Source organism: Aphelocoma coerulescens, chromosome 3 (assembly GCF_041296385.1).
Source record: "Aphelocoma coerulescens isolate FSJ_1873_10779 chromosome 3, UR_Acoe_1.0, whole genome shotgun sequence".
Lineage (NCBI taxonomy): Eukaryota > Metazoa > Chordata > Aves > Passeriformes > Corvidae > Aphelocoma > Aphelocoma coerulescens.
The window spans coordinates 78,995,029-79,017,600 of NC_091016.1; the positions used below are offsets into that span (position 1 = coordinate 78,995,029).

The window sequence follows — 22,572 nt, forward strand, 5'->3', positions numbered from 1 at the left end:
ATGCCCCAGGAGCGCAGGGATTCAAGATCTTCAGGCTTAGACAGCACTGAACCTCAGGTAGAGAAAAAAAAAGGGCTTGCAGTGCTAGGCTGGTCAAAAAGAAACATATTTCTAAAGGCTCCTTAAAAGGAGTAGGTTTCTCCAGCACTGAACTCAGCAGGCTGGAGAGGAAGGGAAAAAAAGAAGGCATGTCTTGCTCTTGCTCGCCTTTATAACCTTTGCTCCGCCCACAGTCCGCCCCTTTGGTTTAAGGTGATTGGTGTTTTCCCTTTGACAGATTATCTCTGTCCACCAATGGCTCATCCTTGTCAGAGGGGTGGCATTAGTTGAGATAAGGGTCATTAAAATTCAGGTTGCTACGGTACTTGCCTACAGGGCAATGGCTATGGGGGCTGGGCTGTTTGTTGGAACTGGGGTTTTGAAATCTGCCTTGGAGCCAAAGTACAAGTAAAAACATAAAAAAAAAATACATCCAACACATCTTAAAACACTTGTAAAAGTATACAATAAACACAGGAAAGATAACTCTTATGGTGTACAAGTGATTAATGGAACTTAATTTTTGGTACCTGGGCTGATGGGTTAATTTTAACATTCAATTTAAAAATATTTAACTCAAAATTAATTAATTAAAGCACTTAATATGCAAAGACCAAGCACAAATAGGGATTTCATGTATGACAGTCTCCGTGCTCTAAAACTATCAAACCACTAGTTAAAATCATCAATGAAGCCGTAAATTTCAGTGACAACAACAGTTTAAAGGAATAAAAGCACAGCACCTTGAAGACTCCTACATTGATTTCTGAAGCATATTTACAAGTAGCTTAGTTTACCCTGACCCCCAAAACATTTCAATACAAATGCAGGGTTTTCATAAAGTGTTTGAGGATGCTTGTATAAGTACCATTGACACTTGATATGCAAGAAGAATTTTGCTGAAAAGCTTTTCTTCAATAAATCAAAACCCATGAAATTTTTCCAAAGAAAAAGGAGGAAAGAGTAAGGTAAGATGTACTTCTATACAGTTTGGCATTCTCCATGAAAGTTTGGCATTCTCCATGAAAGTATGTATTTATTTCAGTTTTCACCTTCAGTCAGCATTTTGCCTCAAGCAATTGAAACAAGTGTAAAAGGCTGAGGTGGAGGTTTTCTTAATTTTATTTCAAAGGAAAACACTTCTCTTTATGTTTAGGCATATAAAAAGAATAAAGACAACCTGTTATCTCATAAGAAGACTAATTAACATACTTTTCCAGAAGATCAAACTTTCAGCATGACTGGATTTTCTCAAGATTTCAAGTATGGAAGATTTTTTAATCTTGGATGAATAAACATTAAATCATTCCAGTAGAAATAACTGTATGCTTCTTCTACACGGACATAATTCTCCATAATCTCTTGACTCAAAAATTAAAACTACGACACACTCGATTAATCTATCTTACCTTACAGCATCTGTGTCAAATTGTAAATTTGGTTTATCAATCAATCCCAATGAATACAGCTGGTAGGCCAAAGCACATTTCCCCACCATAAACTGGGCAGTGTTAGTGCGATCTAAACAGTCCACACAATTTGTTCGGAGAACTCCAGTCTGGTAAAGCAAGCCAAATAAAAGATTTATCTTTATCAACAAATTACTATACTCATGATTATTGCTTTTTTACTACTAGCTAAGTCTTACCAAATCATGTCTTCATGATTTGATGTCTTATCAAATTATGTCTTCACAAAAATTTGAGGAAAGGCATTTCTAATAAAAGTTAAAAACCAATTAATCTCTAGCAACCTACGTCAGACTGCTGTCATGCCTACTTTCAAAATATTCTTGCTTTTATCATCACACCAACTCGATGTTCCCTCAACTCACAAACAGCCTTGAAGAAGTCACAATTTGGATGTCACTCACAAGATGTGTAGTCAGAGATGAACTGTGATCTGAATGCTTACATGTAAGTCACTGGTGACTCTCAAATTCTTAAAGATAAAATAATCACTTTCCTACTACAGGTAAACCTGTTAAGGTTAACATAAAAAAAACCAAACTAACTAGAGTTGATTTTTTTTTTTAAGGGATCAAATTCTATCTGCTCTGCTGTTTATCTGCCCTCAACAAATATATCCCAGTGATCAGCTAGTACAGAATGGTCACATGCTCTCTAACTTACAAGAAGTACAAAATTATGAATGGCAGGTCAAAGCAACTAATGCTTCTTAAGAATATGCACTGTGTTCAGAGTATAAAACCATAACATTCAGGTATATATTTGATACTGTATGGTTTGCATTTCAGTCAGTACTTTTCTGACCTTAAAGGAAGATGTGTTTCTAGTTTTATTTTCTTTTAGTGATGGAAACTGTAACAACGTACAGAAAATTCAGCACTGGTGAAAATGTCAGTAACCCATGTTCATGTGTATCAGTATGTTACCAGGGTTAAGTATGCTTATTCCTCACTTCTTCTGTATAACATTTTATGATGTAGTTTGCTAAAATGCTGCTGGTTTAACTTTCACTGCACTGGTAACATTACAGACTAAACTGTAATGGAAACTAGTTTAAAACACAAGCATTTCTCAGACTAAGTCCAGCAAAGATACAGTTCCAACACCATAAGGTTTTGGGGTACCATGGAAGAACTTTAGGCCCTAATTCCCAATTAAATTTCTGGGAAGGACAGCAGTAAAAATGTGTACCATAAATACTGATTTAAGAGCAGTCTGTGAGTCACCAATCAGGTATTTAAGGGAAATTGTTCACTGTTCTTTGGGAGTGCTGATCTACATCACTATAATTATGAACTAAAAAAGCATATTTTAGTACCTGCAAGCGACCGGTGGAAACAACACAACCTCCCAGTTCATTCCACCTGAAAGAGAAACAAAACAGAATGACTTTCAAATAATTTTATAAAATAACAGATCGTATCAGTGACAAATAGCTACTTCTGGATTTGCAGGGACTCGAGAGATTTCATCTGCAGAAGTCTAAGCAAATACAGTTTCTATATTTAAAAAACATTTTGAACTTTTTATGTATAATACCATAAAATCCACTGATCAACAACAGACTCAGTAACATTTAGATGGCAATTATCTTATTGGTATGCCTCAAAAGAAGTCACTCAGTGATTTCCAAATTAGTAAGTCTTAAAATAAGAAATATCTTAATAAACATAGAAATTCCAAACAGCTTTCTAAGGAATAAGTGCTATTCATTATGCATCAAATAAATTATAGGTACTTTTCATCTGGACGCAAGATACTGCAGTAGGAATCAGGTCGATTTACAAAAAATCCAGTCTTCTTTACTACACTTTCTGCAATCACATTCAGTCTGTCAAGGACATTGCAAAGTTTGCTGAGGAGAAGGGGAAAAAAAAAGAGACAGTCAAGATACATTAATACTAAAAAAAATTTCACAACTTGAAAAGTTTTTCCATAACAAAAATGATTTAAAAACAGGCCCATATCACAGCTTTATTCATCCAACAGTAATTATGTCTATATTTTTCTTAGATTTTACAGGAGAGACTGACCGTATCTGAGCAATTTTGCTTCTTTTTGATAAAAATGTTACATAAACTAGAAGCAGAAGACATAAAAAACCTAAAAAAACCTTGATATTTACTTCACACTGGCTTTTCTCTACCAAACTTTCTGTGATTCAAAAATATGAATGAGGCAGAAAAGGATGTATGATTACAAAAAGAACGTATGGTTACAGAAAAGGATGCAAGCTGAATCACAATCCCTTGTTTTGTTTGCAAGGTGCTGTTTTGCTGTTCAGTACCATTTGCTTCCATCTGTGCATTGCAACTACAAGCACTGGTACAGAAAGGATTTTTTCTACCTTTTAGTGTATTTGGCCATATCCCAGGGTATATATATAATTGCATGCTCTGGGGGTAAGAACTGGTTGAGATACGTCACAGCAGCAACAAGTTCTTCACTGAGAATCCTTTCGTGCTTTCTTTTTTCACGTTCCTTCAGCAAAAAGAAAAGGAATTCAACATCACAATTTTCATTAACAAATGTATATAACCCATACACAGGCACACATACATGCATGTAATACATAACGGAAATCAAAAGTGGAAGCTGTAACAACAGCAGACAGTTCTTCATAAATAGTACAATTAAATTAAGAACAGAAAAGATAGAAAAATCTGAACATTTTAGGTATTTCACAATTTATCTGTATTAGTAATAAAAGTGACCTGTTTCAACTGTGCATAATCATTGCCTAGAAAATGGAATGCTGTAAAAGTAAAGAACACACAGAAACAAAAGTGGCAATGTAGATGAAATGGAGAATGACAAAAGAGAAGCAAAATGATAGGCAGAAAGGGAAGCATCCCATTCCATTCTGAGTACAAGAGGACAAAGAGAAGTTCTTCTCTGTTAGAGGCAGGAGATGGGGAACAACAGCTCCCATCTCCCAGTCTTGCAATAATTTCTAAAAATTAGAATTTTCTTGCTATTGCCTGAATATAACATATGTTTTCATAGAACCATAGAATGGTTTGGATTAGAAGAGACCATAAGATCATCTAGTTTCAACCCTCTATCATAGGCAGGGATGCCTCTCACTACTTCAGGTTGTTCAGGGCAACATCAAACCTGGCCTTGAAGCAGGCACTCTGTATTAGTGTGGCTTGCCTCTCACTCCACCCAAACTAAACCCTATCCTGAACCTAAGCTATAAAAACTGCTTTATCTATGTTAACAGCAGTCTTAGACAAACGCTAGGGAAGCCTAATAAATTAATTACTAATTAACAAGCTTCTAGATTAGACAGATACAAGAGGACATATACCTCATCAACATTTAAGAAATCAAGTACTTGAGAGAGAAGCCCTCAGCATTGGTGTAAAAGCAACAGATATATCCAAAAAAAAAGGTGTTCAGGTTAGAGGCCTTAGCCCTCCTTGCCTTTTTTTTTTTAATGTTTTCAAGGTACACAAAGTAATAAATCAAAATGAATTCTACCATCTTAATACTGAACATCTACAGAGAGGGAAAGAAAGGGATGCAATGTCAGTCACTGCATCAAAAGCCTTGTGACTCAAAGCATATAATTATTCAGATGTCAAGGTCACGTGAGCCCAGATTCACACAATCACCATGGCTCTTAAAAGCTATGGCTGCAAGAGACATTTTCTTGTCAACAAATGCTATTCCACGTTGATCCTACAGACTCCTGGACAGTCTTAAAAGCACTCCTACACAGAGCAGAGTCGTGGAAGCAAACAATAGAAGATAAGTCTTTGCCATAATATTTTCAAATATTTCAAACTCTACTACCTGCCAAGAAGCCTACAAACCTCACTTTGCATGGAACCATACTATTTTAGTAGTTTTTAGTGCTAAATTAAATTCATTGGTTAACTTATTCAGACTTACAGCTAAAGGGTAATAGCAAAAACCTGAAAAGAACAGTGAAAGGTTACTGTAAGAAGTCTCTAAACGTGGGAATTTTTTTTTTTTGAAGAGCTGAAGTGGAAGCAGAGTTATGTACTATACCCTGTAGGATGAGATTTATGAAGAAAATATTCTACTTATAGGCTAATGCTAGTTTAGAACATAACCAAGATTACACAGAGACTCTACAGAAAGAAGCATAATATTAGAAGCATAATATTAAACATTTAGCACATAGAACATATTAAAAATACTGTACCTTCACAAGGTTCAGTATAATAATGGGAGAGCCAAATCTTTGAAGCATTTGGTCAAAGTGAAGAGCAGCAACATGTGCATAAGGATCTGCTTGGTCCACTGAAACAAACATATATTCAAGATGATAATTAGTGAGCTGTAGAATTTTCCCTTAATAGTCCTCTTCACGAAAGACGTATTAATTCTCTGGTAGTAATGACATCATGCAAAAGCTGTTAAAAAAATATTCCCTTTGCCAAATTGTAGGCAACTTCTTAAATTTTCATGAAATGCTTACGAGGAATAATTATTCTGGCCCCATTAATTTCAACCCAGACATTTTCCACCATTTGCAACAGGTTTAATATTTTACCCACAATACTAAGAGAAATGCAGCTAACTTCATACACAAAGTAAGTACAAAGAAAGCTCACATTTTCAAACAGAAACTCTTGCTATTTAATTTCTGAATGTGAAGTCTAAGATGGAGGTTTTTTTTCTCAATTTTTTAACCTTAAATGATGGCTTCCCAGAGCACAAGTGCCTAGACAATTTGTTTGTTTTTGCAAATTCAGTTTTCACTTATTCTCTCAGATGTTCCTTTAGGACACAGCACCAACCATAATCTATCACAAAAAATAATTTGTACACACGTGTTATGGGTGGCTTAGGCATCATAGTTGAAATATCTTGAGACCAGTACAGAGGGACAGACCCTCGAACCTGAACATAGGAAGAATAACTCCCCGCAGAAAATGACATAACTGAAGCATCATAAAGTATTTGTTCAGTTTCCACTTCATTAGCAACATCTCCCTAAACCAAACAGAAATACACAAGTGATGTAGATATGATATTCAAAGTCGCATGCAGTACAGAGTATTGATCATTACAAACAGAGCACAAAGAAACTGTGAGACACTGAACCACAGCAATGAGAACAACACTGAAGGTTATATTCCCATTTGTCCCTAATGTATATTACCATATTTTTATTTTTTCCCTCAGTTTGGGAAATAACAGCATCTCTAAGTGTAAAAAACCAAAACAACTGCCAATTTAGAATGATTAAATTTATTATTTTAAGAACAACTTTATTATTTCAATGAAAAATGCAATGATACCTGTGATAAAATTATCTAATAGCACAATTTATAGCCAAAACCATAAACTCCCTCTAAACCAGCTCTTCAGTCAGTCAAGTTCAAGCTTTCATACTGGGGAGGGGCAGGAGGAAAGAACCCCTAAAATCATATTTTATTTACCTCACAGTTTGATCCTCGTTTCAGAAAACGTGTTCCAGCAAATTTGCTTGATCTTCTGGCTATCAGAGTGACATATATAGGGCGACCATATATTAAAAGCTCTTGAAAGAAAAGTTAAGGTTTACACGTCACATGCAATTTTTTGTTCACTTACCTTATGCACACCAAAATAACAAAGGTGTATGAAACTGAAATAATCTGATTTACTAATATCACCTTAACAGTGATGAGCATCACTTCCAAACTTATTTTTCAGCTGGAAGAGAACATTGCCCTTTCCAACAATCAGTTTTAAGAACTTTGAAAAGAGAATCTACATTGCAATACATCACCCACTTTTCAGAACATACAGAAGGGAAGCAACATTTCTATTTTATGAAATGACAAGGGAGGTGAAATAGATACAAGATATACCTAGCATTGCAAATGCTGCTTTTGTGAATACTGGGATTAAAACTTGGGAGCTTCATTTTCAGATGAAGTATATTCGTCACCCTCTAATTATTGGTTTAGAAAAATAGATCAATTTGCAACTACTTAAGTAACAACAACTGAAAGCCAGAGGCAAATAGGCTACAGTCTTTTTATATTTTACTAAAAACAAGCTGATAGTCACACTAGGCATCTGATTCTATCACTGTTTCCTCAGTGTAAGGGAGGCACAAGAAAGAGGAAAGAAGACATTTGCTCATACACTAAGCAGCTGCAGGCATAATGTTGGTGGTCAGATCCAGCTCTGATCAAGTAAGACCACAAATGAAACAGTGGTATATGAAAACAGATTGAGCTTTTTGTCTGGGGACTAAGCCAGTGACCAACAGTCTTAAAATTGCAAAAAAGCAAAATTAAATTTTGCAGATACCACTAACCTTAACTTCATAATTGTATTTGCTTCCCCAGAAACTTTGAACTAACATGATACTGTTGAGGAATAAATTACAGTGTCTTCATAACACACTAAATTCTTATCACATAACACAACTGTTGGGGAAGATGAAACAGGAAAGCCTTATAAATATGATTGCCTAACAAAAGATTTTGGGAATATGAAAACTGTGAGCGACATCGAAATGAAGGCCATCTTTGAGATATAGAGTCTTAGTTACTGAACAACTGGAAAACAATGGTATAGCCGGCTGAAGGTAATCCCCTCTTGATTGAACAATACCCTCTGCTTGCAGACAGGTCCAAGGGTCAGAGCAGACCCTACTAGCTCAGCAGAAGGGGTCCAAGGAGTAGTTTTTAGAAGTTAAAATGTAACACTCTATGGTAATGTAAGAACTCTTATAGGCTGTATGTAAATGCTATAGGATTTGTACCTTGTATTAGATTGGCTAGTGAGAATTAGAATATTCACTACAGAAGATGATTTATTGTATTGTAACAAGCTCCTCGCTCTCTTAACTCCTCTCTCTTAACTCCTCTCTCTTAACTCTTCTCCTCTTAGTAACGCTCTTAGTAACTCTCTTAGTAGCTCTCTTAGTAATGCTCTAGCTCTCTCGCTCACTCTCTCTCCCTCTCTTACACCTTGGGCCTGCTTGGAGCTGCAGCTGGCAGCTCTAAGCAGTGCCCCTGTACCCACGCCCTTTGCAATAAACTGCATGCTCCAAAGAGCTGCTTATAGAGATCTCTCGTCTCCATCCGTCCCTCCCCGCCGGGCCCGACCGAACCCACACCCTCAACACCCATCACCATCATCTCGCCATCAATTTCGACAAACTGGCGCCCAACGTGGGGCTCGAACCCACGACCCTGAGATTAAGAGTCTCATGCTCTACCGACTGAGCTAGCCGGGCCCGACCGAACCCACACCCTCAACACCCATCACCATCATCTCGCCATCAATTCCGACAAACTGGCGCCCAAACGTGAGTGAAGGCCCGATTCAGCTTCTTCCACCAGTGGGAGACTTCTCCATGGACGGTAGCTAAATGACCAGTTATAGCCACCTGGAACGTGTCGTGAGCACGGCATACCGTTGCTGCGCAGCGTAAAAGCCGGAGCTCTATAACTCTGCCGAGGCAGCCCTCGAGCACGGGGAGCCGTTACTTCGTAGCAATTACCTGGAGCTCTCGGAGGGAGGAAATTGCCTGGCAGTCCTCGAGCACAGACGGCCACTGCTGCGCAGCGGTTACCTGGAGCTCTTTGAGGAAGTTTGCCGCGGTACCCCTCGAGCACGGACACGCTGCTAAGCAGTGCAGACCGGAGCTCTACGGAGGGACCCAGCCGCGCGCCCGAGCACAGACGGGTATTGCTCAGCACCGCCCGCGCTGGAGCTCTGAGTGGAGACACCTGCGAGGTCCCGAGCACGGAAAGCCGTTGCCAAGCGACGCCTGAAACCGGAGCTCTGAGGAGGGACCCGACAGCAGCGTCCTGAGCGCCGTGTGGAGAGCCTGGCCAGCCCCCCACGACGGATCCCTCACTAAGGACCCTGCCCCCTGCGACATCTAGGTGAGTATCATACTGGTCAATAATGGGACAAACTCACTCTGCCCATGACAGACATCTCTATAAGCAACTTAAGTATTTACTAAGCTCCGGTCCAAGTCAATTACCTAAACAGGAGCTAAAAAACCTCTTAGAATGGACTCTGATTAATTTCCCAAATGCTGACCGTTCAGCCGTCTTTACAAGAGACTTCTGGGACACAGTTGGGGTTAAACTCTTTAATAATATCTCCCGCCGGGATATGGCTGCCGCGGAGCTGCTCCCGGCTTGCAGAGCGCTTGTGGAGCTGTTTGCTGCGAAGGCGCCGCCCGCAGCACTCACCTCGCCGGGTCCCGCTCCTGCTGCGAGCCCGCCCCTCACCGCCGCGAGCCTGCAACAGGGCACGGCCCCCGCCCCGCCGCCGGACCTCACGGCTCCGGTACCCGCGGTCCGGCTGTCTCGTGCCGCCCCGCCCCACCCCACCGCGGTCCCTGCACCGGTCACCCCTGCTCCACCGGACCCCACCGCCCCCCCCACCGCCCCCGTCATCTCCACCCCCACGGTCCCGTTAGTCCCTGCTGTCCCGCCTCTCGCGGCTCCGGTAGCCGCGGTCCGACTGACTCGTGCCGCCCCGCCCCCCGCCCCCGCTGTCCCGGCAGCCGTCACCCCTGTCCCACCGGACCCTACGACCCCCTCCACCGCTCCCCCCATCCCCGCCCCCCCCATCCCGTTCCTCCCTGCTGCCCCGGCTCCCGCGGTCCCCGCCCTCGGCTCCAGCGTCTTCGCGGCCCCGTCCCTCGCTCCTCCCACCCCGTCCGCCAGCGCCTTCGCGGCCCCGCCCCCCGCCGATAGCCCCGCGGGGCCAGCGGCTGCTCCCCTGCCACCTACGGGTCCTACCGATCCCCCAGCCGCGCCTGTTATGGCTGTAGCCGCCATCATAGCCGGCCCCCCGCAAAGCCAGGCGGCGACCCTTCTTCCAGCCCCCCAGGTCCCCCTCGCCGCCACCGACACGGCGCCGGTGGTGGCCAACGTCCCGTCCGCGTCCGTGGGACACGGAGCGCCCCAGCCCCGCCAGCTACCTGGTGCCGGCGCTGCAGCGCCTACACAGATGGCTGCTGCCTCTCCCGTGCCTGCCGCTGCTCCAGCCCCGTCTCCCGGCACCGCCGCGCCGGCAGCCACACCAGCCCAGCCTGCAAACTCCCAGCGGCAGCACGCCGCGGTCCAGCCGCCGACTGGCCCACCGTTCGCCATGGCCCCACCGCAACATACTCCCGCCGCCTCCACGCCGGCCCTCCCGCCTCCCGCAGCCCCGGGATCATCTCCTGCCGACGGGACAGCCCTGCCACCTCCCGCTCTCCCCGACACACAGACAGCGGCCATCACAGTCCGCCACGCTGAGCTGATGGCGCAACCCACGCACGCTCACACTTCTCCAACCACAGCACTGCTCACGGAACTAGCTCCGCCACCGCCCCCCACGGCTTTCACCTCGCCTTCAATAGAGCCACCCGCACCCCCTCGCCCGCTGCCGCGGAGCCGGTTCCTCGCGGCCCCGCCGCCTCCTCGCCCGCCACCGCGGAGATCGGCCGTGCCATCGCCGCCCCCGCCGGGGCCCTCCGGCACCGCACAGCTGTATCCCTCGGCTACCGCCGCCCAGCAACATCCCTCCGCGCAGCTCAGCCTCGCCTCACAAGCCGCAAACAGGGGGGGAACGGAGGGCAGTGGTGCAGCTCCAGTGGCAGGGAAGACGGAGAGCCGCTCTGCCCGAGCTGATGCTTTAAATCTAACACCAGGAAACCCTGAAAAGCAGCCAGATTTGTTTGCAATGAGCCCCAGAGTCCCGCCAGCGAGCGGCTGGGATCTTGCAACCCATAAGGAGAAAACGAGTTCTGAGAGTTTGTTAGCGCTACTTTCTGAATCAAAAAATCCTCCAAAGTGCTCAGATTATTCTCAATTAACAGATTGGCATGAAATAAGACGCCAAAGCTGTAAAGATGAAAGTCTATTAGCTAAGCCTGTGATAGCTAGCCAACAGCCTGACAGTCCTAAAACGTGGGTTCCCATCCCCACTCACGAAATTAAAGAACTAAGAAGGGCTGTAAGAGATAGTGGTATTTGCTCACCGTATCTTAAACAACTGCTAAAAAGTACCCTAAAAAGAACTCATCAAACTCTAAAACGCATTTTAGATCAACAGAAAGGGGGAGAAGTCCAGGATACACCTCAAAGGAGGTTGAACAAGGCTTTGTATGTCTACAATTTTTTTAATAGCTCTGCAGAAGAGCCTGATCCCCCCATTTATAGACATTTTTTGAACAACAAAAAAGCAAAACTGAAAGAACGTCCCCCAGTTTTGATTAAAAATCTAGATTCAGGAAAAATAGAAGGACCATACAATCTTATAATGTGGGGGAAGGGGTTTGCATGTGTTTCCACAGGTGAAGGAATCAAGTGGGTTCCAGCAAAAAGCGTGAAGCCATACCTCGCATCAAAGCCTGCTGATGCCACCACACCAGCCAGTGACCCTGCAAGTGGAAGCCAGGAAGCAAGCACCCAGACCTGAACTGCGCAGAATCACCAGAAGAAAGTGATCTGCCAAAAACAGCTCAAGAAAAGAATGGAGTTTTCTCATTTGCGCGCGTGCATGTTGCTTTTATTCTTTTGTTTTAGTTTTTGTAGTGAAGCTTTACCTGTGAATCAACCAAAGACAAATGTCTGGGTTGCTTTAGCCAAATCTGCAGGCTCCGATACCATCTGTCTATCTGAGACAAGCCCTGACAAACCTTTTTCAACCTGTTTAGTTGGAATACCTCTTCCAGAAGGTTTTGATAATATTACTCTTGATAAGTATTGGCCATATGACGATCATCATGTATCTCCAACTCCCAGCCATAGACACTAAACTTATATTGATAATTCTAAAATTGATAAATCTGACCTAGCTAACCAAATTACAACAGATGACCATCTTGGCTAGACTGTTTGATGGTTGGAGCTTTGCACCTTGGCTAAGGGAACTCTGTAAAATAGGCTTGATTATTCTAGTAGTAATAATTATAGTTTTAGTAGCAGTACCTTGTATACTTCAGTGTGTGCAAAAAATAACAAGTAGGACTGTATCTAATATCTTAGTTGTTCATCAGAACGGGGGAGATGTTGGGGAAGATGAAACAGGAAAGCCTTATAAATATGATTGCCTAACAAAAGATTTTGGGAATATGAAAACTGTGAGCGACATCGAAATGAAGGCCATCTTTGAGATATAGAGTCTTAGTTACTGAACAACTGGAAAACAATGGTATAGCCGGCTGAAGGTAATCCCCTCTTGATTGAACAATACCCTCTGCTTGCAGACAGGTCCAAGGGTCAGAGCAGACCCTACTAGCTCAGCAGAAGGGGTCCAAGGAGTAGTTTTTAGAAGTTAAAATGTAACACTCTATGGTAATGTAAGAACTCTTATAGGCTGTATGTAAATGCTATAGGATTTGTACCTTGTATTAGATTGGCTAGTGAGAATTAGAATATTCACTACAGAAGATGATTTATTGTATTGTAACAAGCTCCTCGCTCTCTTAACTCCTCTCTCTTAACTCCTCTCTCTTAACTCTTCTCCTCTTAGTAACGCTCTTAGTAACTCTCTTAGTAGCTCTCTTAGTAATGCTCTAGCTCTCTCGCTCACTCTCTCTCCCTCTCTTACACCTTGGGCCTGCTTGGAGCTGCAGCTGGCAGCTCTAAGCAGTGCCCCTGTACCCACGCCCTTTGCAATAAACTGCATGCTCCAAAGAGCTGCTTATAGAGATCTCTCGTCTCCATCCATCCCTCCCCGCCGGGCCCGACCGAACCCACACCCTCAACACCCATCACCATCATCTCGCCATCAATTTCGACAACAACATTTCTTTGGACTGTGGTATGCATTTGGACTTTTGCTCCTCCTGCTACAGTGTACATAGACCCATTTAACTATTTAAAACAGTATTTAGTCAAGAAAAGAGACTTTAACATGTACCTCTTCACACAGCAGGGCTGAAGTTCTATCATCATCTTCAACAGAAGGACAGTAAATACAAGAATTTCTGCAAATCTCAGTTATTAAAAAATGTTTTAGAGAAGATTAGTAGGAGAGCATTTTTATGTCAGTGTCATGGTTTAAACACAGCTGAAACCAGATCAGTCAGCAATTCAGTTCTGCTTAGCTTTTCTCCCTTTCCTCAAACATCTATGAAAAAATGCAACTGAGCCTAAAAATCCTCTCAAGTTCTTTACTACTAAACCCCATGCTTATAAAAGACCCTCAATGAAAATGCAGTCTACCTGTGTTAGGGCCCTCTTACAATAACTGTATTTCTTATTTGTCATAATACCTAGAAAAGTAAAGAAAATGAAAGCCAAACAATAATTATAAAATTGAATGGTATTTTTATGACAAAGAAATAATTCAATGTTCAAACTGGGTTTTTTTTAAAATTGATAAATCGAAATTCATTACAACAGTAGAAGGATACTTGATTGCCCACAGAATCCATGAATAATATACAGCAGCCAGTCACGATGAACAGCAGTTCTTACTGCTTCCAGAAGCTTGGCATTCCACACGTACTTTTCATAAGGTTTACTGCAAACCCCAAATACACCTAGGAAGTTGTTACAATGAAAATGCATTAGCAATTAAGAAACAAGCTCACCTGCATTGGACTGCTTTAAAATCCAGGACATTGGATTTTCATTTTGATTTTCCCTTGACTGCAATTCAGTGTATCATTTACTCGCATCCTCGAGGTTGGCAAACACAGATAATTCCAGGCACATGCTTAAGTCCAGCACTTATGAGGATTTGCAGTTTTTTATAGTTGCCAATCACTGTTGTGATTGAGTGCCTTCATGCAGAAGTTACTGATATACTTCAGTACTGAAAAGAGATCTCTGCATAGCAGCACTAAGGGATTTGATAACAAGGGAAATCAAGTTGTCAATTCCAGTTAAGGCAAAAATGCTCTTATGGGGGACTTTATAAGCTTCTCAGTTCTGGGTCACCTCTAATTACCTGCTAGGTTCTGGAAGATCATGCACATCAATCCTTTTCACACAATTTAACACAGTTTCCCTAATTTGCACTAACACCAAGAAACACAGCTATTGTAGACCTGCAAATTAATATTCTGTTTCTAATATATCTGGAATCTGAGTCTTTTTCCGTTCCAAATATAAGGACCAAGATGACAACTGCCACTGAAAGGTGGTAGAGGGAATTGAATTAATCTGAAACTTAAAACAGAAGAAAGAGGACAAGAATACTATTTCCTATAGTTTTGCACACTTTTTTCAAATGAAGTTTCTGACAGGACAAATTATATTGTAGCAGTATGAATGCCAATAATAGCAGAGAACTGCAGCAGTCAAATGTTCTGCTGGAGGGAAAAGATGAGTTCTTCTTACAGACTACAGGTGAAAATGCAGCTGTTGAAAACACTATTGCTACCTAGACCCAAATTACTGTAAACCCAGGGAAAATTTATGTAACCAAAATATTTTTGTGAGTTTACACACTCAGCAGAAGCTGGTCACAAGCACTTAGCCACCAATTTTTCCTTTTTCTTATTCCTAGCAGCATTACTTTGTTGACAATTTATTCTTAAATGACAGGTGGCTATTTGTTACACATATTCTATGAATAGATATGTGACTAGCACACACTGCTGATGGAGTCAAGGTCAGGGCATCTTCATTTCCTATTGTTTTTACAAAGACGTAGGAGAGACAGTGCCCTTGTAAGGATTCCTGAGGGATATTGCAGATGAGAGTCTTTCCAGAACAGGAATTATTGCTCTCTTTACTCCTTATGGTCCTTTCTGATATTGCAGCATTTGAGAACCAGTTGCTGGTATCTTGATATATATGACCATGTTACTAATATCTTTTTCTTGGGGGGGATGGGGGTTTCATTCAACAGAATAAAATCCAACATTAAGAATTTCAGGGGAAAGTTTCTCTGTACATGTGTGTGTGGGGGGGCATGCAAAGTAAATGGGAGAGAAAAAACAGTTTTTCTGTCTGGCCACTCATCTTTATACTCTTATGAGTATGTTAGACCCAAACTAAAGGCTGAAGTTTTGAACTGAAATGAGTAATTTTTCTTAGACTTCTTGACAGGGATTGCTACAGCAAGATGACACTAACTTTGTACAGTTCCTCTGTTGTCAGTATTCTCCAATATAAAATGAAAAAATGTATTGGTACTTAATTGGTTACTGCTTCCCACTCTCTTCATAACTCACTCCTGTTAGGAGACTCAGAAGTCAGTTGAGTAATCAATTGCTGAAAAATGTCAGCATGCTCAGTCATCTCCCTGAGTTGCAATGTAATTTAAAACAATGACTACACACCTCTAGAAATCGCACTGTTCAAATTGAAATGTCTGTAACTGACACTTTACAAAACCTTTTATTAACTCACAACTGTTAGGAGACTACTGAACAACAACAGAAGGCCTGAATGTTTCTCAAAAGTAAACTTAAGTGGAACAAATTTAAAATACACTCAATGCACTTAAAATGACCAACAACACCAGTTTAATTAGATGTGCTTTCTTACCGCTTCCCCCTTGTGTTGAAAGTCCTTCATCTTCAAATATATCAAAACTCTCTTGTCGGGTCTGGGTTGTTTCAGTTTTTAATGTCTCAAGTGGCATTCTCAGGACAGTAAGATTATACTGAAGGGAGTGAGATAGATCATAGCTGTAACTGATAGACAGTTAAGATTTATTAGTAATTGTAGAAGCAGAAGAATTTTCTGAAAGCCCTTACTCTCCATCTGTACTTATATTTAACACACTACTATTTTATCCAATAGAAAAGACTTCTGAACAAGATACACAGATTTTGATTCTGTAATGGCAAATCATACAAATAATTTCCAAAAGAAGCTTTGCAAACAGAAACTGTTTACAGTTTACAAAGGCTGAAAATGTGTTTATGTTCTTCTTTTAACTGAAAATTAAACATGCCTTTTGAACGAAGCATATCAAGAAGCTTAATTTGCTATGAAGCATTCCAGAAGTTTTAAGATAGCTATTCCACCAGAAATATCCATATACATTGACAACCTCATTTTTCTGAGATTTAAACGCTGCTACTTTCTAATTGCTACCTGAACTCAAAACAGCCAAAAGCCTGATCCAAAAAAATTGTATCTGTCCCCAAATTTATGATTGCAGCACAGATGCATCTTAAGACAGTGGCTGCTAAATAAAGAAAAGGGGTTTTTTTATTAGTTCCATAAGAGTTACAAATTTTCCATCTCATGTCTCCTTTAATAACACTCCATACTAATTGCTAAATTTTTAAAGCAACTAGGCTTCTTCCCAAAGAGAAACCAAATGCACACTACACTTAAATCCCAAATACTCATAGATTTCCATTTTAGTCTAAGACAGCATCAGTGATTACTGGTCCTCATGTAAGTTCTGGATATTCATTAAAGATCTATGAAGTTATTTAAACATTATAGACATTTAGATTTATCACTAATGATAATAAAGTGTAACCCATGCATCCACCATACTTCCGTAATAATGTCCTAACCCATCTGTTCAGGAAAAAAAAGGTCTGTAACATGCTCTGTTTGCATATAACAGAATCTTTAAACAGTGTCCCAGGAAGAGACTTGTAAAGGCTGTTTCCCTCACTCTCCAAATGTTTTCTTATAACTGATTTCTAACTTTCCTCAGCATTTATATGAAAATCATGCAGAAAAATGTGTTATGCTTTCAGCCAAGAACAATTTCAATGAAGCTGATCAATTTAAAAGATTCTAAACAATAAGAAAGAATATTAGTAACATCCTATGTTTCTCCTTTTGAAAGTGAAAATCAAGCTAAATATGCAGTTAAAACACAGAGCACAAAAACATTTTATGATAACGATTCTTGTAATGAAAAATAAAACATAATCAGTAAATTATCTGCCAGTAGGAAAGTTTTCATTTATGCCACACAGGATTTGTGCCAAAAACATACTTTTGTATAAGTCACCTACTCTTTTTTTTTCTGTACAAGAAATTTGAAATATGTACTTTATCTTAATTCTCCAGTTTCAGCTTGGAGAAGTCTTCAGTAAGACCTCACTATGGCCTTCCAGTAATTAAAGCAGGCTTATAAAAAAGAGGGAGTGCAACTCTTTACATGAACAGATGGTGATTAGACAAGAGGGAATGGTTTTAAACTAAAACTGGAGAGATTTAAGAGGAAATTCTGTACTGTGAGTGTAGTGAGACACTGGAACAGGTTGCCCTGAGAAGTTGTGGATTCCACATCCCTGGAAGTCTTCCAAACCATTCTGGATGGGGCTTTGAGCCACCTGGTCTAGAGGGAGATGTCTCTATCCATGGCAGCAGGGTTGGAACTGGATGATCTGTAAGGTCCCTTCCAGCCCAAACCATTCTATGATTCATTTTATGATAAATGTGTTTACTAAAGTCATATAAGAATCTTCTCCTTCCCCTTCTATGTACAACCATAGAAACAGTACAAATTTGTCATCTCCAAGCAAAGGTGGTAGGAGTGGGGGAAGTTGTATCGTATTAGGGCTGGGAGACAAAGCATGGAAGAAAAACTCAGGTTTTATACTGCAAAAAATCTTTCACATGCAAAAACATGAAACACACATAAAACTTGGGTAGGTTTTATCTTCACAGATCCAGCTGTGACAGAAAGTCTTCATTCTCCAAGAGGAAGCATCTTCTAGACTAATATACCTTTTGGTAATTGCAAGAGGGATTATTTTACTTTTTTTTTTTCTTAAAGCCATCCAGTCTTCTAACTACTACTGCCAGGTTTATCACCACATTTCTCCCATTTTTGTGCTGTCCCAAAAATCGCACATAATAGTAGCTGGGACACAGAAAATTGTCTTAGGTATGGCATTTATGAAACAATAAGCAAGAGAACTGCAATGCCTAGAAGGCCCTATGAAAGACATACCCCATAGAGGGTGTATCTTAAATGAGGACCTATTTCTCTAACTTTGCTCCCAAATCAAGGCAAAGCTTTATTTATCGAAAATGAGACCAATAAAGAAAAAAATAACAAGACAAGCAACCCCCCCGAAATATAATACTTTTCCAGAGAGAACTGCATAATCTGGCAAGACTGAAGAGTCAGTGGAAACAGTAGCTTCAGTGTCTACTTTTTTCCATGCCATTAATAGTTTTATATTTTTTAACCTAATGGAGACTAAGTTCCTAGCCAACTGGTTGAAGGATAAAGCAGGTTCAAAATACACAGATGAAAATGGACCAGCAGCATGATCATGCGTCTTAGTTCTCCAGAACATCAACCTAAAAGCCTTGGGTATCAAAAACAAAACCTATAATCTTGTACCAAGTGTAAGTGCACATTTTTTTTAAAGGAATAGTAACTAATACCTACCTAAAATAGAAGTTGCTAGAAAGGTCCACATTTTGAAAGATTCTCAGATACCTGGCAAAATAATTCAAGTTGTAGGAAAAATTATTATTTTAACCAGACAGACCATAAGAAGTCACTCAGAGGATCAAAGAAAAGAAACTACACATAAATATTGATTCTTGCCCTATGTTCCCCTCCTATCTTACTGTTATTGTTTCGACAGGTAATTACACTAGAATGCCAGCATATAGATTAAATAAATCAAATAGCCTTTTTTAAAAAAAAAACCCAACTAGTGTCTACTCATATACATACTCTGTTTCTTTAGGCAGTTGTAAAGTTGTGGTTCTATTTTCCACATATGCACATCAAAATTTTCAGGATTTAAACAACCAAACTCTCAAAAATACTATAAAAGAAATAAAATTTTTCAGTTACTCTCAAATAAATGAACAAGAAAAGAAGTATCTAGTACAATCTGTCATAGCCTTAGCAAATTCCCAGAAGAAACTGTAACACTGTCTATGAATGATAAAATGGCTGACACCATAAATATGTAGGTTAGGTACCATGATCTGCTGCACACTAAGAGGAGAGACTGATGCCTATGATCAATCCCACCTTAAAGTGGAAGCTTTTTTAATATTTACCATTGTCTTGGTTCATTACCTGACATCAGTTTATCATAAACCATCGTTTTTTGACTATTCACACACAGTACAGACTGAAAAGCAGTTTATCAATACCAGTTGCCTGCTATTTCATAGAAGCAAAGTAACCCTACCCTGATAAAAACATAAAGGCTCAAATTTCTGTCTTCATAAAAAAGTCCCCAAAAAGAAAGAAGCAGTTAAACTTACCAGTGAATCATTTCACCACCCTTTACAACTGCAACATTCATAAGATTCTGATAGCACAGAATCATTTAATAATCTATTCAGCACTTTTTGAAGGGCACAAAAGATCTCTTCAGGTGAGATTAACATCATGCAAGAGCTACCAAAAAAAGATCAGTGCCCCAAACAGTACATACCAGTATTGGTACATACCAGCCCTTGAAGGAACAATGCTTATATTTGATACTTCTTGGTGCAGATTTGCTAAACTTAGCTGTGACATGGAGATGTGGACAATAAACTCTAGAAGACTATGACAGTTGAATTTACTCTCCAGGTTAGAGGCCACAGAACTTGTAGCCTATTTTCCATCCAATGAGATAAAATGGCTTGAATGACATTACTAATACAAAAGAATCCATGATGAAATTTCTAGTAGCAGTCCAACATTGCTTATAAAAATATTCAAAAAGTACAGACTGACTACCAGCATTATTTACCTGGCCTCATCAGGATGACTGACTCTTACAGAGTCATTTGGAATGTAGATCATATTTGTATCTTCTATTTTATATATTGCATGACCACCAATATCTGCCATTTTTCTTCTTTTTGTTATTAACACAATGTAGTAGCCTTCTAAAAACCTGACAAAACCTGTTAAAAAAGCATTAAAGTGCTTTTAGTTGCATGTTTGTGTCTATTTGATAAAACATATTTAGCAAAACAGTATCAGAATTGTTTCAAGACTTCAAAGAATTTTTGTTTGTTCTTAATATTATATGCATATATATATATATACACAGAGTCTTAAAATTCACTCCCATTGACCAATGAAATACCTAGGCTACTTATTTCCCCTCCCACTGTGGGTATTTTTAACACTAGGTAGCAGAGTTAGGACACTGAAAATTTGGAGTATGTTTCTGTCTACTAATAGACTTGTATTTGCTTTCTATAGGACTCTCATTGTTCAGAGTGAGGCATACTCTGTTTACTTCAAGTACCAAAAGGTTAATTTTCCAGGGCAAGGAAGAATCCCAGTCTCCAATTTTCTTTTCAGGTTCATGTGTTCTCTACTGAGGAGGGACACAGAACAGCAAAAGGAGTTGTGGGTACAACAACACCTTTGGGTCCCCTCTCCTTAACAGCAGAGAACTGAATTCCTTGAGTAAAGCAGCATCTCCCCCACATCAGCCATTCAGAGTATCAGGGGTACTCCTTTTTTTTCCTGTTTTCTCTCTCAGATACCAACATTTGACCCTGCTGAAGAGCAGAAGGCTAAGAAGGTAGAACAGGCAGTGTCTGGCTTTACTGCCTATAAAAAGATGGCTTCTGAAGCCTCCACCCTCATTCCTTGCAGGGCATAACCATGCTTCTTCATGGAGTGCCTTCTTTGGATACCTCTATTATATATGATTAGGGAAAAGTGTAACAAACCTTTAAATACAACACAAATGTAGAAATTCAAATGAAAAATAGAAATATATAACCAGCTCTGAACTCAAATGTGTAAATATAGTATAGTACAGCAGTAATATGCTTAATAAGTAATAAATTATATTAATTAGCTTTTGGAGGTAGCTGCTTTGATAGGTGGCTGAGAGCTTGAAACACTCACTACTGCACTCTCAAAAAATTAATTTGGAGATGGAGGTGATGATGATGACGACATGATACAAACAGACCCTCACAATTCATATTTTCACTTGTATTTATATTCAGTTCTTTTAGCTTTGCATTACAAAGTAAAGAAGAAGGATGAGGAGAGAACACATTTTCCTCCCTGTCACTGCTGGAGGCTGCAACGTGATTGAATGAACAGCAATCTTTTCTTCCACCTTATTAGCCCCCCTTGGAAAAATGCTCTCACCTGCACAAAGACAGGAGGCCCTGCTGACAATAAGAGACAAACCTTCCATTTGAAGCAGTCAGACTATTGAACTTCAGTTGTTAAATAGTAGTCACAGTTCTTCCTGTATCCTCCAGGTACTGAAATCACTTATGTGAACAGCCTCCATGCTTTGAATTTCACCAAACATTATACAACGTCTGATAAACAATGGAGCCTCTCCTTGGCCTGGTTCCCTCCCTTTAAAAGTAATTTCTGCTTTTAAACACTACACAGTAACTCAGCCTATCAGCACCCCCATTCTGAGTGCACTGAATGTGCTGCATCTGGTTAATGAAATAACTAGAGGACAGAACAAAGCTGTTCTTTGCAATTTTACAAAAAATAGCCTTGTTCTTATGACCTGAGTCAGGAGGCAGAAATAAACAACCAGTTGCATTTCCTCAAATTACATGTTTATACAGATATAGCCTAAATCATATAATTTGGAAGTATATAATCTGATAGAGAGTCTGTTACTTCTAAAAGTCATCTAGAAATAAATATACCGTATCTGTTAACCAATACATTTGTGCAGCTACAGAATAGAAACTCTCTTCTTAGGAACAGTTCATATAAATAGTCATACAATTGGGATGCAAAATTTTAATTGATCACAACCACTTTCCAACCAAACATATTATCACATAATTAGATAGTGAGCACTTATGGCTTGTGGAAAAAAACCCACAAACCCAATGATGCAAGGCTGTTAGAAGCTCCTTTAGGTCTACCCATATTATGAATACTCTTAAACCAGTAAGGGACATAAACACCATCTGATGAATTTTCGAAAAGCTGGATGCATTGATAAGTTCCAAAATGCTTCACAGGCAAAAAGAATGAAGAAGAAAGTCTGCTTAATTTGCCACTTTAGATTAGAATAGAATTGTATTATGTTTTGATTGTTATGCAAAATTCAGGAGCATCCTTTAAAGTAATTGCATTCTCCACTTTCTCTGCAGCTTTGGCTTTAGATGTCCAGGTGTATATTGACTCCAATAAACCACAAGGTATTCTTGGGAGCTGTCACAGCACACATTAACATTTACTTCAGAGACATCAGCCATCAATACACTGACCTCAG

The 22,572-nt window shown here is 40.1% G+C and overlaps 1 protein-coding gene and 1 non-coding gene across 2 annotated transcripts in view; both read right to left on the bottom strand.

The window, feature by feature from the left end:
• FIG4 (FIG4 phosphoinositide 5-phosphatase) overlaps nucleotides 1–22,572 on the bottom strand; it is a 58,935-nt gene that overhangs the window by 27,119 nt on the left and 9,244 nt on the right. The window contains exons 4-14 of the mRNA XM_069010993.1: nucleotides 20,095–20,251; nucleotides 18,780–18,830; nucleotides 15,947–16,095; nucleotides 13,861–13,989; nucleotides 6,929–7,029; nucleotides 6,317–6,479; nucleotides 5,686–5,783; nucleotides 3,856–3,989; nucleotides 3,247–3,363; nucleotides 2,827–2,872; nucleotides 1,449–1,597 (exon numbers count right to left, since the gene is read on the bottom strand). Coding sequence (XP_068867094.1) covers nucleotides 1,449–1,597; nucleotides 2,827–2,872; nucleotides 3,247–3,363; nucleotides 3,856–3,989; nucleotides 5,686–5,783; nucleotides 6,317–6,479; nucleotides 6,929–7,029; nucleotides 13,861–13,989; nucleotides 15,947–16,095; nucleotides 18,780–18,830; nucleotides 20,095–20,251 — 1,294 coding nt within the window. The remainder of the gene's footprint in view (nucleotides 1–1,448; nucleotides 1,598–2,826; nucleotides 2,873–3,246; nucleotides 3,364–3,855; nucleotides 3,990–5,685; nucleotides 5,784–6,316; nucleotides 6,480–6,928; nucleotides 7,030–13,860; nucleotides 13,990–15,946; nucleotides 16,096–18,779; nucleotides 18,831–20,094; nucleotides 20,252–22,572) is intronic.
• Nucleotides 8,652–8,724, bottom strand: TRNAK-CUU (transfer RNA lysine (anticodon CUU)). Its single transcript has one exon. It is a non-coding gene; the product is annotated as a tRNA-Lys (tRNA).